We start from the raw sequence: 13,838 nt of genomic DNA on the forward strand, positions 1-13,838 counted from the left end.
ACACACACACACCCATCGTCACAGGGGGTGACCACAGTGTTCTGCCTTAATTTGTGGCGTTTTTCTAAGAACTGGCTGCCATGTACTGTGCGAAATCAATCGATGTTGGAAGAATAAATTTTGGATAACCCTCTTCTAAGAATTCCAATTGAGTGTGTTAGTGTGGCCAGCTCAGGGCAATATGATATTATAAACACAGTACATATCACGTCTCTGCTGTTTATAAATACATAGGAAAGAATATACGCCTTTCATAACAGTGGAACGGAGGAACTTCTCCCAAGAGCAACAGGAAATTTGCTGCAAGACAGGCATATGTAACGATGACTAAGCGCCGCTAAACTCGTGGCTTATAATACTCTGAACTACTGACAACAGGCCAGCGAAAAATCTAACAATCTACGGCAAAACCATCAATTATTATGGGCGTTATAACATAGGTGTGCAGCTGGACGAAACATTGACGTCAAACCCCCGCAGACGATTTAAATACCTTGACGAAACATACATGTCAAACCTCGCTGAACGGTTAACAAAGTCTTGACATTTCACTGTATGTTCATACATCCAAAAATCATGCACATTAATTACATGTATATGGACAAAATAAGTTTACTTGTTATGGGTATCACTTAAGGTGTCAGTTTCCAGCTTGAAGAGGTCCCTCAGGTCAGCCAATGAGAAGTGTCTAGCAACATCCTCCTCATTATCAACAACACTAGAACTCAAGGCCTTCTTATGTGCCTGTCTCTGGAAAATCTTCTCCTCTATTGTTCCTGTCTGCAATAGATTGAACAGCCATTAATTTAAGAGTAACATTAAAGGAGCAATTCACAACAAGGACAGATACACCTGTAACATAACTGGTAAGAGTGCACAAATGGTCAGGTAAAATGAGGGACAAATCAGAATCTGCAAAATGAATTTTATACTGTGAAAACTGTAACGGTTTAGGTTATGAAAACACTCAGATTTTCAAAACTGAACTAACTTCAACTTGAGCATTAATGTGACTTCCAACTCCAAAATATTCCCAAATTTTCCTTTAATGAGAAAATACAATCATATTGCAAACCACAGACTGTTACTACAGTACTTGCTATCTCATTATATGGTCACGTATTTGGGGGTGTGCATGGCTTACAGACGGGTTTTGGATTAATGACTGGATTTGCTGCACTTATACAACTTGTTACTAGACTTCACAAACCACTATGACTATCACTATGTTTTCTCTTCTCCATCATTTTCAACTGCCATCTCCAGGGACACCCTCAATTCTCCCCATCATATAGACTTAGGGTGGCCCCAACAGAAAACACCATTTCATAATAATTCCTCTACTGTTATAGAGGTGTGTTTACCTCCCCATTGCATAAAAATGGTAATTCTTCTATTGTGTGTGTGTTCATTTCTGCAGGAAACTGTTTACTGAGTCATTGCCTAGCAATGAATGTCTACTCTGGCTCTGCTATTCCAGCTTTCAAGCATATGTAACAATACATATTGTTTAGCATACTGTTTCCTACAGGTTCTTTCTAAATCATCTTTATTAAACATGGTAACATTAAACAACATATTTTTCAAAATCAATTTCAGCTGTGAAGTAATGTCAACCTCATAAGTTGACATTCAGAAATATAGTATGTTTGTGCTTGGATTATTTTACATAGTAGCCATATCAATATTACATTTAATCAAAATAGGTAAATATAAAAGCAAGTAAATAACTCTGGTAAAAACAGGTAACGTTGTCCCTGTTCTTAACAAATTGAGCACTATGACATGAAGGCATATGGGGGAGTGGATGTACAGATCCACACTTTCTTGATCTCGGCACTAGCTGGAGATTAGTGGTCAGTTTCACAGCTTTGGCTGTTTTATCCCAAGGAAAGAGCCTCCAGTACCCACTGGATAGTAGATTGGGTGGACTCCTCAACCAGTCTGGATGTGGAGAAAATTCTTGACCCTACAGGGACTTGAACTCCAGCCCCTTCATCATCCAGCCCATGGCCAGTCACTATACCAATTAATGATATTCTGGCTCCTAAATAACTCTGGTAAGAGAACCTAAAAGGTTTAACACAAAAAATATAAAAATTCCTGTGTCAGTTTAGTCCAGTTCAAATCTGATCATAAAATTTTCTGTCATATCTGGATGTAACTCATAGTGATTTTGATCCCACAAGAACAAACACATTGGAACTCCTGTTAGATGCTCCTCGATTTAAGGTTCAGTTTCATTGATCCCATACTCGTACTTCACATTCAACAACATACTTAAGCTCAGTCTCAGGTAAGTAAATAATAATGCGTACACACAGAAATCGGTATATGTAACACTGTTTACATTGCCCATCTCGCCATACTCGAGCCATAGCTTGGTCATCATTGGCAGGATTCCAGTCAGGATCAAACATGACAAGGCGGTTTGCACCAATCAGATTAAGTCCACAACCGCCTGCCTTTGAGCTTAGCATGAAAATAAAGTCAGAGCTCAATGGGTCATTGAATTTCTCAACCACCTGTAAGTACAAAAACAGCTTCACTAATGATAAGGTCTGTGTTATGACACATAACCAATTATACATTCTAGATGGTACAATAACAAATCCAAATTCATTAACTCTATTCTTCAATTAAAACCACATAGAGTAAAATATCAATACAACAAATACTGAAATAAGATGTTCAAACATTCATTCAGCAGCCAGTTCCTACAAATGTATAATATTTGATATTTATTAGAAAGTTCAGTTTTGCAAACAATTCAATTTCAGTAATAGAAACTGAATTCCTTTTGCCTGTTTACCAAAAATAAAATTTTGAACATTATATAACATAACTGCAATCAATTCATTAATTTCTCTCCACAGGCCAACCCTGAAATCCACATTGCAGAGGGAAGCAATGTCTGAAAGGATGGCAAGCAGAGTGATGGTCCACCTAAGCCAAGTTGCATTGTGCCAAGGGATGCATGGCATTGGAGTGTAAATATGCCAATGTTGTGAACAGCCTCTTAGATCCTCATTACACACGGGAATGTTTATGGAGACCAGACAAATAAAAACACTTGTAAAGGTTCAAAATCTAGCAGGGACTACTTTATGGGAAGCCCCCCCCCCGCAAAAAAAAAAAGTCCCCATCAAGGGGTTGAAATATCTGGGCACCATTACAGGATTCTATCATTCCTCCAGAAGGAAAAGGTCTAAACCACATAGCCTCAGTAGTAGGCAGGCTTCACATAACAAAGATCAGACTGTGTTGATGTGCTATGTAAATGCCAAGAAAGTTTAGACAAGCCAAGGAGGGGCACACAACTAGGGCACCAATGCACACTCAAGCAAGAACTCCAAGTGGGATATCTAAGAAGTCCAGGTCTGAGATTAGCACTTCCACCAAATAGGCAAGACCTCTGAGAAGGCCAAGGGACTCTAGAGGACCAGAGATCTATAAGCAAATTTTGACAAATGTTAATACAGCTGTTTCCAAAGAAAAATATTTTTCATATTTGATGATGGTGAAAAAAAAAATTATTCTGCCAGGCACTGAAGCTGGTAATTTACTTAATTTTTCTGAGAAGTATTCATTTTTATATCAAAATGCCATATAAGGGTCCACTGTGAAACTGATCAGGCCACTCTCCACAGTCTTGAACATACAGCAATTACAGTCCACTCTTTCATAAGTAGCATTATACACCACTTGGTTTTTGATGAGTTACCACACTTAAAGGAGGCATATTATTTCAATGATGATGCAAGGTTACAGTACAAGAATTGCAAACATGTCTTAATCCTATATTGTCATGAAGATTTTCATGTAGCAGCTGAGTGAAATTTCTTTGCTAGTTTGCATAGTAAAAGTCTCTGCAATGGGATTGGTGGAATAGTAAAGTGACTTGTACACATGCCAGTCTTCAAGCATGTGAGAGAAATTGCATTTTAATTCCAGAAGATGTACACAAATAGGACCATAAAAATATTACACAATTTACAGTATTATACATAACAGAAAAAAAATCACAGCACATGTTCTAAGACCAAGAGATAGGCCAAAATTTCTGAAATTGTTAATGGTACACAGAACCACCATAACTTTGTGCTCATCAACATTTTCAGGGCTCTATGTATAATTGTTGTCATCAGATAAAGCAGATGGGGGTACCAAGATAAGTGTTGCAGTTCAACTAGTGTTGTTGTGGAGACATACTTCAGTACATATTGGCTGTTAATGTCACGTGATTTGCCTGTTAAATTTATAAGTTTTGTAGTATGTTTCATGACTGATGTTTATTATGAGGAAATGTTTACTGCCTACATATTCAGAAATGTATTTTTTGTCAAACTACTGAAGATACATATTAAATTTGGACCAAGAGAGTTCCTGAGAAAAACTACTGCTGGACACCAAATGTTATATTTCTGACATCTGAAATAGCAGAGATGTTTGTGGTGGGCAGAGCTTACTGCTTGCGATTCATCAATGAAAAACTGAAACACTGTAAATTTTTATTTCATGGACAACTAATTTGTAAAATACAGGTTACAGAAACTGCCGATGACATGTTTGACAAGATTGTTGATTTGATGGGGAATGACCAAAATTCCTAAAGCAAATTTCCCTAAGTACAAATGATATTATTATAACCATGACATATATAAGTAGATACTAAAGGGTTCTGATGTTAGTGTATAATACATGAGAAATCCACTGTTAGCTCTTTCTAACAGACCCAACTAAGCATGCATCTCCCACCTGCTCACCTGAGGATGGAAAAAGTCGTTCTCAGAATGTTCTGTGCTTTCAAATACCAGACGATGCACAAAGCCCAAAAACCCAGCAATCCCAAAAGATATATAGTTTTATAATGTAATAAACAATCACTAAAATGTTCAACACCACAGTCTAGTCACCATAAGAACAAAAACAGCCTTTCTTCTATACTTTGATTCAGGCAAACCACATTAGTTGATACAGCTTGATACTCTGAATCTTTTTAGTCTTATATTGATAATATACAATACAATTTGTAATAGGGTCAGATACTGAGGCATATGTCAGAATCATTACATTCAAAATGGTTTAGTGGTAAGTGACACTGACTGATGAACAGGAAATTGTTGTTTTAAGTTTAGCATTTCATCATGCCTAACTTATTGCAACTACTGAGTAATTATTATAGTCAATAACCTAATGAAGTGTCACACCTTAGCTCTTTTCTTGATAGTCATAGATCCATCCAGACGAACATACTGGTAACCACGGTGTTTGCTCAGTCTTTCAAACAGATCCAGTGTCTGTGTATAATTTGACACCAGCACTACCTTGTCTTGTGTTGTTGCCTTAACAACAGCCAGCAAACAGTCTAGTACTGCCAACTTTCCAGATAGTTCTGGCATTATCACTTTCCTACAGAAAAACCAACCTATATTACAACAGTTTATGTTGCCAAGATGCACAGTCAGGTAATATATACTATAGTCTGTTACGTAGTAACATTTTATGGCACATTCCTATGCCTGTAAACATTATTTGGTGATACCTGATGCTATGCTGCACCATCCAGGAGCCAAGGTGCACTTGTGAACAGGAGTAAACTGGCATGCAGGATTGCAGCTCTCCCAGGGGGGGGGGGAACTATACAAGAGGAAGACTAAACTGCAGTGTGTGTGGAAGGCATGCATCTTGAAAAACACAGATGTTACATCTTAGTAATTCCTTAGACAGGAGTCCACTCAGGGTCGGTTGCCCTTCTCATGGGCAGGATGAGTTACCAAAGGCTCTGCCAGAGTATGGTTTTAGACTGGTTCAGTCACTGGGCAAGGGTCAGCTGTAATGACAACTTAAAGAGGATTCTATAGATTTATCATATTTAATATTTTTTTTCTCTCTCTCTCATAGCTTCTCTATTGGTGTACCATCTGATTTCTTGAACTATATATTGTGGCAGATTGGAGGAGGTTAGTTCTGACCTAGGGTGCTGCTTATACTTGAACATGGCTGCAGTATGTTTGTCAGCGATATTCAGCCTGATTAACTGGAACCTAGCTGTAGGGACTTATGGAAATTCTGATATTTGCGTGTACCAGTATATCTGAGGTCTACTTCCACATTACATGTTTGGCTATTTATGGGATAAAGCAGCCTATGCCATTTTAGGTATAACAGCAGTAGACACTCAGAAATGTATTTAATTTTGTAGATACTGTGTTTTCTTAGTGAAGAAGTGAAGCCTAATGCCTCTCTTCACTTATGTACTTATGAGTTTACAAACTTTGAGACAGAAGATTGTGCCATATTTAGTTACTGAAAGTCTGCACTCAGATGTCCTGCCCTTATTATTTGTGTTCAATTAAACTAGTTACTGTTAATCTTAAGCTACGAATGGCCATATTCAGACCATGCTGTGAAAACCCTATCTGTTCTCTGCTAAGGTGGGAACTTCACCTTAGGATTATTTGCTTGTCTTAGCCATAGGATTGCAATTTATGGGACTTCCAAGGTTTTCCCAGGATCCAAAAACAAAACTCTGGTGGCACTCAAAGGCATTCCTTTGGATTTAAAAGACACAGTTAGCCAAAACTAATTCCATGGTAACCTTCTAATTACTGAAGCGCAGTCATCACAAGTCATTACTAAATTCTGAAAAGGTGTAAGGAAGAAATTAAGGTTATGAAAGAAAGAAAACTGAATATATTTGTGCTTAATGAAAGAAAATGGATAGCAAAAGAAACAACTACAAATAATTGCAACAGTCTTCAGCTCAGCAGTTGCAACTGGGATAACCAAAGTACAAAATATCAATGAAGCAATAATTAAACTAATAATTTTTATACATGGACAAGAAAGAACAATCTAGTATGTGCACTTCAGGTTGACTGCAGGACACATTGATAAAAGAATTTCTAACAGAAATTGGTAGAGTTGCTATAACAAAGAATTTATGCATATAGCAGAATTAATGCTCAAGTGGGATGGCATAAGAGAGATGTAGAAATGTGATGTGAAGTACTTGTGAAGGAAGAAGAAACGATGAAAGAGAAAATTTACTAAATCTGAGTATTAGAAATGAATGGACAATAGGAAACCCATTGTTTCAGAATTACAACACAGCTTGGCTTGAACAACTGGATGACACTAAAGAGTCTTATTCTTCAAACAACGTAACCACGATGTGGCATACTCATGTTCCTTTGAAGAGAATTAGTATAAAGGACATGAACCAAATTGGTTCTAGATTTTAGCAAAACGGTTTTTAAATCACACCTGTAAATAGACTAATAATAATTTATAAATGTTTTAATAAATTCATGCACATCAGAGTAATTGTTAAAGGATATTATATATTTATGACATTGTAATAGTAGTGTCTATATGTATTGATAATGACCAATAACATTGTAATAGAACAAGGTGGTTCAAAATGACTGGGACTGATTTGTGTGTAAACAAGCTGCACTGCGCAGCAGCTGTGCAACCTTGAGAGAGTGAAGCCACAACCTCCACCCTCCCTCCTGTTTGGGTTAGAACCTTTCATTCCTGTCTGGGAGTTGCTAGAGTGATGAGTGAACAGAAGGTACCGTGGAGCGTGGAACAACGCATTGTGATCAAATTCCTCGTTGGAGAAAACGTCCCGTCCACTGAAATTCACCAGACTCCAACAACAGTATGGGGAAGAGTGTATCTCACGGACCCATGTGTTTGAGTGGTGTAAGTGCTTCAGAGAGGGCAGAGAGTGTGTGGAGAATGAACCGCATGACTGTCGGTCGCAAACATCCGTCACCGAGCCAAACATTGATCGTGCAGATGCGCTTATTCGTGAGAATAGGGGCATCATTACCAAGGAACTTGGAACAATGCTGTCCATCAGTGTTGGTAGTGTAGAAGACATCGCGAAATACCACCTGCACTATCACAAGGTGAATGCATGGTGGGTACCACACACTTTGACGGACGTGAACAAAATGGTGCGCATGCAAGCTGCCAGTCATTTCCTACAGCAGTTTGAAGATGAAGGTAATGCATTTTTGAAGTCTATAGTGACCACCGATGAAACGTGGGTGCACTACTTCATTCCCGAGTCCCAGCAGTCATCACACGAGCGGTGGCATACCAGTTCTCCCAAACCCAAGAAAATGTGGAGGAGCCGTTCGGCAGGAAAAGTGATGGCAACATTCTTCTGCGATTGGCAGGGGGTTATCCATGTAGACTTTCTGACAGATGCCAGAACAGTCAATGCAGCTTATTACTCAGACCTCCTGGCAGCAGACGTGAAGGAAAAGGTCTGATCCAAGCGGAAGACAGGTGGAAAGAGGGTAGCCTTCCTTCAAGAGAATGCACACCCCCATACGGCCAAAACAATAATGGAAACCCTCTGGAAATTGAAATGGAACCTTCTGACACATCCACCGTACAGTCCCAATTTGGCCTCAAGTGATTTCTACCCGTTCCCAAGGGTCAAATCAGACTTGCAAGGCATGCGGTTTGTGGACGCCATCATCCAGACTGTTCGGGAATGGATACGCCGCCAACCACAAGCCGTTTTTGTAAAGGACGTCAGGATGCTTCCAGAACGTTGGAAAAAATGTGTTGACTCTGGAGGGGTGTACATTGAAGACTGACATGTGCAAGTAAGTGTTTGGCAATTATGTTTTTTTTTTAAATCAGCCCCAGTCATATTTAAACCACCTTGTACTTTCCACATGTACAAATAATGTCCTGAAGATGGTCACTCTGACCGAAACATGCATAGGATGAAAGATTAAAAAACAGAATATTTATCAATCACACTGGATGGTGTTAATAAACTTTTATACTATTACTAGTGTGACGGACCAGGACGAACCAAGTCATATTTACAGAACACTTTATTGTTCAGCTTAAAACTTTCAGCAATCTTTTATCCATGCATATAAATTTCAACAAATACCTCACCTTGTATTGTACTTCTCCGGCAGCAGAGACAGTGCACCTTCAAAGCCATCATCACCAGCCTCCATCTTTTCAAACACGAGGTCTGGATGACTGCACAATTTCTTCAAGGTTGTGATGGCTGACAATGCAGATAAACTCACCTTACCACTCCTTTCTCCTGCAATGAACCACTTTTCTTATTTTAATTTCCATCTACCTACAGTTTAATGTTCAAATAAAATAATTAATAAAGAAGTGGTCAACAAAACACTTGAACAGCCCATATCATTTATGTCACATGAACCTGAATTTAACTTATACAATGAAGTGCATTTAATTTTCCAGCAACTGAAACTGTTAGTGAAGAGAAACAGTTACAAAAGTGTGCAACCATTCACTTGAATGTCAATGTTGCATGACACTGGAAAAAATAAAGTTCTGTGAACAGACATATGAGAGCTGTAAAATTATGCTTCACAGTTAAACTTATAATCACAGTAAACAAAGCAAGCTTGGCCATGCCTCAGCATTATCTTGGTTGGCTGGTGGGGATATATAATTTTAGTACCAACACTGGAAATATTGTTCAGAAAGTTCATTAAAATCTCTACTTATGTTTCGCACAAGGTTCAGACTGACTATCTGACAGGCATGAGCAAGTCTCAAATTTCTGAGATCAAATTATGAAAAATTCTCCATCTCAATTTGAATGTTAGTTCTTCATTTTTGAACTTTGAAAATTTTTTGATAACTATTTTCGTTTTGCACACCAGTGTCATGTCAAAAGGGACTGGCACCATCTTTTCCAGAACAGAAAGCAGGTTCTTTCTCCCAACTTTAAGGGTTACAAAACTGTTATCAGTTTGAATGCTGTATATATTAGAGAATTCTAATCTGTTTACGCTTTTAGCATGTTTATGGCACAGTATACATTACTGTTACAAGAGTAGCAAGCCAGAATGAGAGAGACATACGTATGTATCATGTTCAGAAGCCACAAACTTGCATGAACTACCATTGAAGTTATGAAACAACAGCATAATTTACAGATTTATGATATGAGACTCTGTGCTAACACAACTGTCACTTAACATAAAAATGGCAGATTGCGTTAAGGAAAGAAGTGCTAGCGTGAAGAGGAATAATGTGTCAAAAAGTATCAGGTGGCACAGTTATGATTAGACTTAAACTGTGATGATCAAACATGCAGAACAAATAAACTGTGAAGGGGAAAGAAAATAGTGTCTCTCTGAAGGCAGAAACAACAAGAACTGGAATTTATGCCATTTCTACAAGAAAATTTTTGTTTGTATGGATTCAAAGGAAAACAGGAATGCCAGATTAATTCAATGTCATTATTCAACATGCAGCTGAAATTTTAAGCCCAGCTCTGAATGATGTGTACAAATGATGCAGAGGGAAAGGTTTTTCTTTATGGCAAAAAAAATGATACAGAGGAAAGGGTTTTCTTTATGGCAAAGATCTTTACTGTGCAAGAAGTTACCATCATGTTTCAAGGCAATGCCGATAAAATGCCAGTGTAGTTATTTTGATGTGCCATCCATCAATGATATAGTTGGAAAATCTCTTGTCAGGGAACATCAGGCAGTGAAAAAGATGCGAGAAACTGTAATGTTGACAGAGCTGGGAGACAGCACTAACTACTACCATATGCGACACTAAATTTAAAAACTATGCTTAAGTCGTAACTGCCTAAGGGACAAATAATCCGATACCAAGCTAAGGGATGGATGACTAAATGAACTGATAAGGAACTGCTTACAAGTTTTCTGGAAGAGACCACGAGTATTGTTTAGAAAACAAGGAATGCTTGTGCTGGATACATTCGAAGGTCATTCATGAATGGATATCAGATGTCATTCATGCAATGAACAGACTTGATAGTCATGCCTGGAGGGACAACTTCATTAACTATATGTTCTAGTGAATAAGCCTTTTAAGGGTCATTCAAAACAACTGTAATCTGTATTGCCCTTAATAGGGGGGCCGTGTTCTGATACCACCAGGATAATAACAAGAATCAATGTGGAATTGCTGTGATAGTGGACCAAGAACATGGCAATGGATCTCTCCCAAGGTGATCGTCAAATTATTCTAAAATGGTGTACGTCTGATGAAATGGACAGAAGGGAGGATGAAGATGAAGCTGGGAATATTGGCAGCAAATGTGAGAGTGTGAGCAGTGAACGTGAGGCAAGATGGAAACTGTGAAGACACTGAAGCTAAGACAGATGACAGCATAGTGAACACAGTGACACTGATGAAGCTGAATAAAGGCTAGTGACTTCAAGAAGGAAAGTGACTCAATAAAGATCATGTATAACATGTTTTCTAATATTTACTGTCTTTCATACATCTCTAATGAGTATGAAATTACTTTTCCTGTGCTGAAAAGTTTCCTAGTGTGAGGTCATTTTATGTCTGGAATCATCTTCCATTTGGGTAATTACAGTAGCGGACTGAAAATGTCATCCTCATACATGTCTACTATCTGCATTAACATTTCTGTAATGATGATTAAACAATTAAATCAACTGTAATGTTAAAATTCATTGCGCCTCAGAAGAAAACATAAAGAGGTTTACTTTTTCCTTGTTTATCTCCTTATTTATTTACAGTACTGTTACAGGTAAGACAGACTATACATGGGGTTTGGATTGGTAATCAGATTTCTTGAACTCTTACAACTTGTAACTACAAGGATTATGCTCTCACAATTCTACACACTTCACAGTTCTCTATAGGACATATTATGTCTTTTCAGTCTGCTAGTCTTCATTAGCCATTGACTAACTCTCTTGGCCAGTCGTCAGTTAAACTGCTGCTGGCCTTCACTGGCACAGTCATTCCTGGCTTCAGTCTTCTCAAGATCCATGACCAAGATTTTTATTCTGTCATACACATGTATGTATTTTGAAATTGGGCATCCTTTGCTACAAAGGAGGGGGTCCATCATTTGTATGGAGGTGCTACATTTGTTGCACAAGTTTCAGCATGAGTATATATGTGCTGTCACAACTCCCAGGTCACTACTGACTCTGTGCATCCTTTATCAGTGCACTCTGCAAAGTAACATTTATAAGACATACAGAGGTTTCCTGCTGATGAAGGCTTATGTAGCAGGTTATGCTTTAATTTATGCAACTGTTCTGAAACTTAAGTTAGCCAGCTGAATGGTCACAGGCCTGATCACTGCCAAGTTTAAGCCTCTTATACTTCCTATGTCTAGCTTCTCCTTGCTCAGTATCATGCACATTTGGATTTACATGGTTTAGGATTACTTCTGCTTGAGTCCTGCATAATTTAGTTACCTAGTCATATATATATATATATATATAAGGAATTTTGAAAGCCACGTGCAATTCGCAGACTGGTGTGCACCTGTCATGATTTTCAATAGAACGGAGTACTCTGCTCTGCAGAGGCCGCAATTTCAAGAGGTGAGTGTCTGCTATATACTCCCAGGTGGGACAGGCATAGGTCATAACTGACCTATCCAGAGCCTTGTAAAACATAAGTTTAATATTTGTGAAAAAGTTAAACAGTTCCGTCCAGTGTGACTGGTTAAGATTTTCTTATTTCAATTATTCATGCCCTTACATGTTTTGGTCTTCAGAAACCATCTTCAGAGGGACACCTTTAAATCAATACTGTTAGAAGCCACCATTACAGTACATGTTCTAAAAGTTAAAATCTATACATACAATATAAACAATATACAATTGGCTGTAAAATCTAAAGTCTTTACAACTACAGCGGCTGTTCCAATACTTTAAAATATAGTGACGTGTTGCGCAATGGTAATAGGCAGGTCAACATCCTCCCGCCCCTCCCCCCCGCCAGCGGTGACGTGCCAAGCAGAGCCGAAGTTAGCTGAGTCCCAGCATCCTGGTAGGTATGCAATGCGAGTCAAGAGCGGTGACGTCACCAAGGGATACCGCGGTTGCTAGGCAGCAGTAAACAACTCCGGACAGCGTTGCTAGCAACACGGCACCAGACAACAATGGTGCCTATTACGTGGCCGTATTCTGTGTTGTGAGGAACGAGGCTACATAAGGCGCAGCAAAGGCTATTCCCAGTTAGTTCTCAAGGCAGCTACCTACGAGTTAGTCACGAGTCAGTTCCGAGCAAGCCTACGAGTCAGAGTGTGTGATCAACAAAGTTCTCAGTTCGCGAGTTACGAGTTATGGACGCGTGTGTGAGAATCAGTGATAGTTTGATAACCGAGAATTGGTAGTGTGTAACACAGTGACACTTGTATAGCTCCCGTACTGTGAAACGTGTAGTCTACTGACAATAGCGTGATTTGATTTGCGAATAGGGTTATAAATTGCGAAACCCTGCAATATTGTTATAATTAATTGCAGCCGAGATTTGTAGGTTGTTAAATAAACCAATTAACGATCTCTACGGCGTATTCAGTAACAAAACACGTTACAATATTTATAGTTAGTTTGTTAAGATTCTATTGGAATTTGTAAACCAAGCCGGTTCGTGTCGTCCCTCTTATTATTTCTTTTGACAGGGGCTGAATGTGTGCCACCTTGTCGTTCTTGAGAAGAGGGTTCTTTACTGTTGTCCTGTATGTGTTTATGGCCCGCTGTGTTGTAAAAACAAGAAATAAGAAAATCTTAACCAGTCACACTGGATGGAATTATTTAACTGTTTCATAATAGTAGTGTGACGGACCAGAATGAAACAAATCAAATTTAATATCTGTACTCAAATGCCCACTTCTGAAGAGAGAATAGGTCCTTACATACGTGTGAAAGGACTTGGGTACAGTCCTTTCAGTATGGTGTCTCTGTGTCATCCTCCTGTAGAAAGTGACACCAAGGTACGGTACATTATTTACAAGAGGATGCCTCTTCCATTTAGTTGTAGTATGTCCTCAGGGACCC

General features: G+C 38.7%; 1 protein-coding gene across 5 annotated transcripts in view; it reads right to left on the minus strand.

Moving 5' to 3' along the window:
* The window catches only part of LOC111866587 (DNA repair and recombination protein RAD54-like), a 31,499-nt gene that overhangs the window by 3,359 nt on the left and 14,302 nt on the right, over positions 1-13,838 (minus strand). For 3 of the 5 annotated variants that reach the window (XM_023855676.2, XM_023855678.2, XM_023855675.2), the window contains exons 9-12: positions 8,938-9,094; positions 5,211-5,412; positions 2,319-2,525; positions 617-780 (exon numbers count right to left, since the gene is read on the minus strand). In XM_023855676.2, the coding sequence (XP_023711444.1) occupies positions 617-780; positions 2,319-2,525; positions 5,211-5,412; positions 8,938-9,094 (730 nt within the window). Of the gene's footprint in view, positions 1-616; positions 781-2,318; positions 2,526-5,210; positions 5,413-8,937; positions 9,095-13,838 lie in introns of those variants that run through there. The other 2 variants (XM_033752335.1, XM_023855679.2) reach the window with 2 other exon arrangements.

This window comes from Cryptotermes secundus, unplaced genomic scaffold, assembly GCF_002891405.2.
Source record: "Cryptotermes secundus unplaced genomic scaffold, Csec_1.0 scaffold666, whole genome shotgun sequence".
In the NCBI taxonomy this organism is placed as follows: Eukaryota; Metazoa; Arthropoda; class Insecta; order Blattodea; family Kalotermitidae; genus Cryptotermes; species Cryptotermes secundus.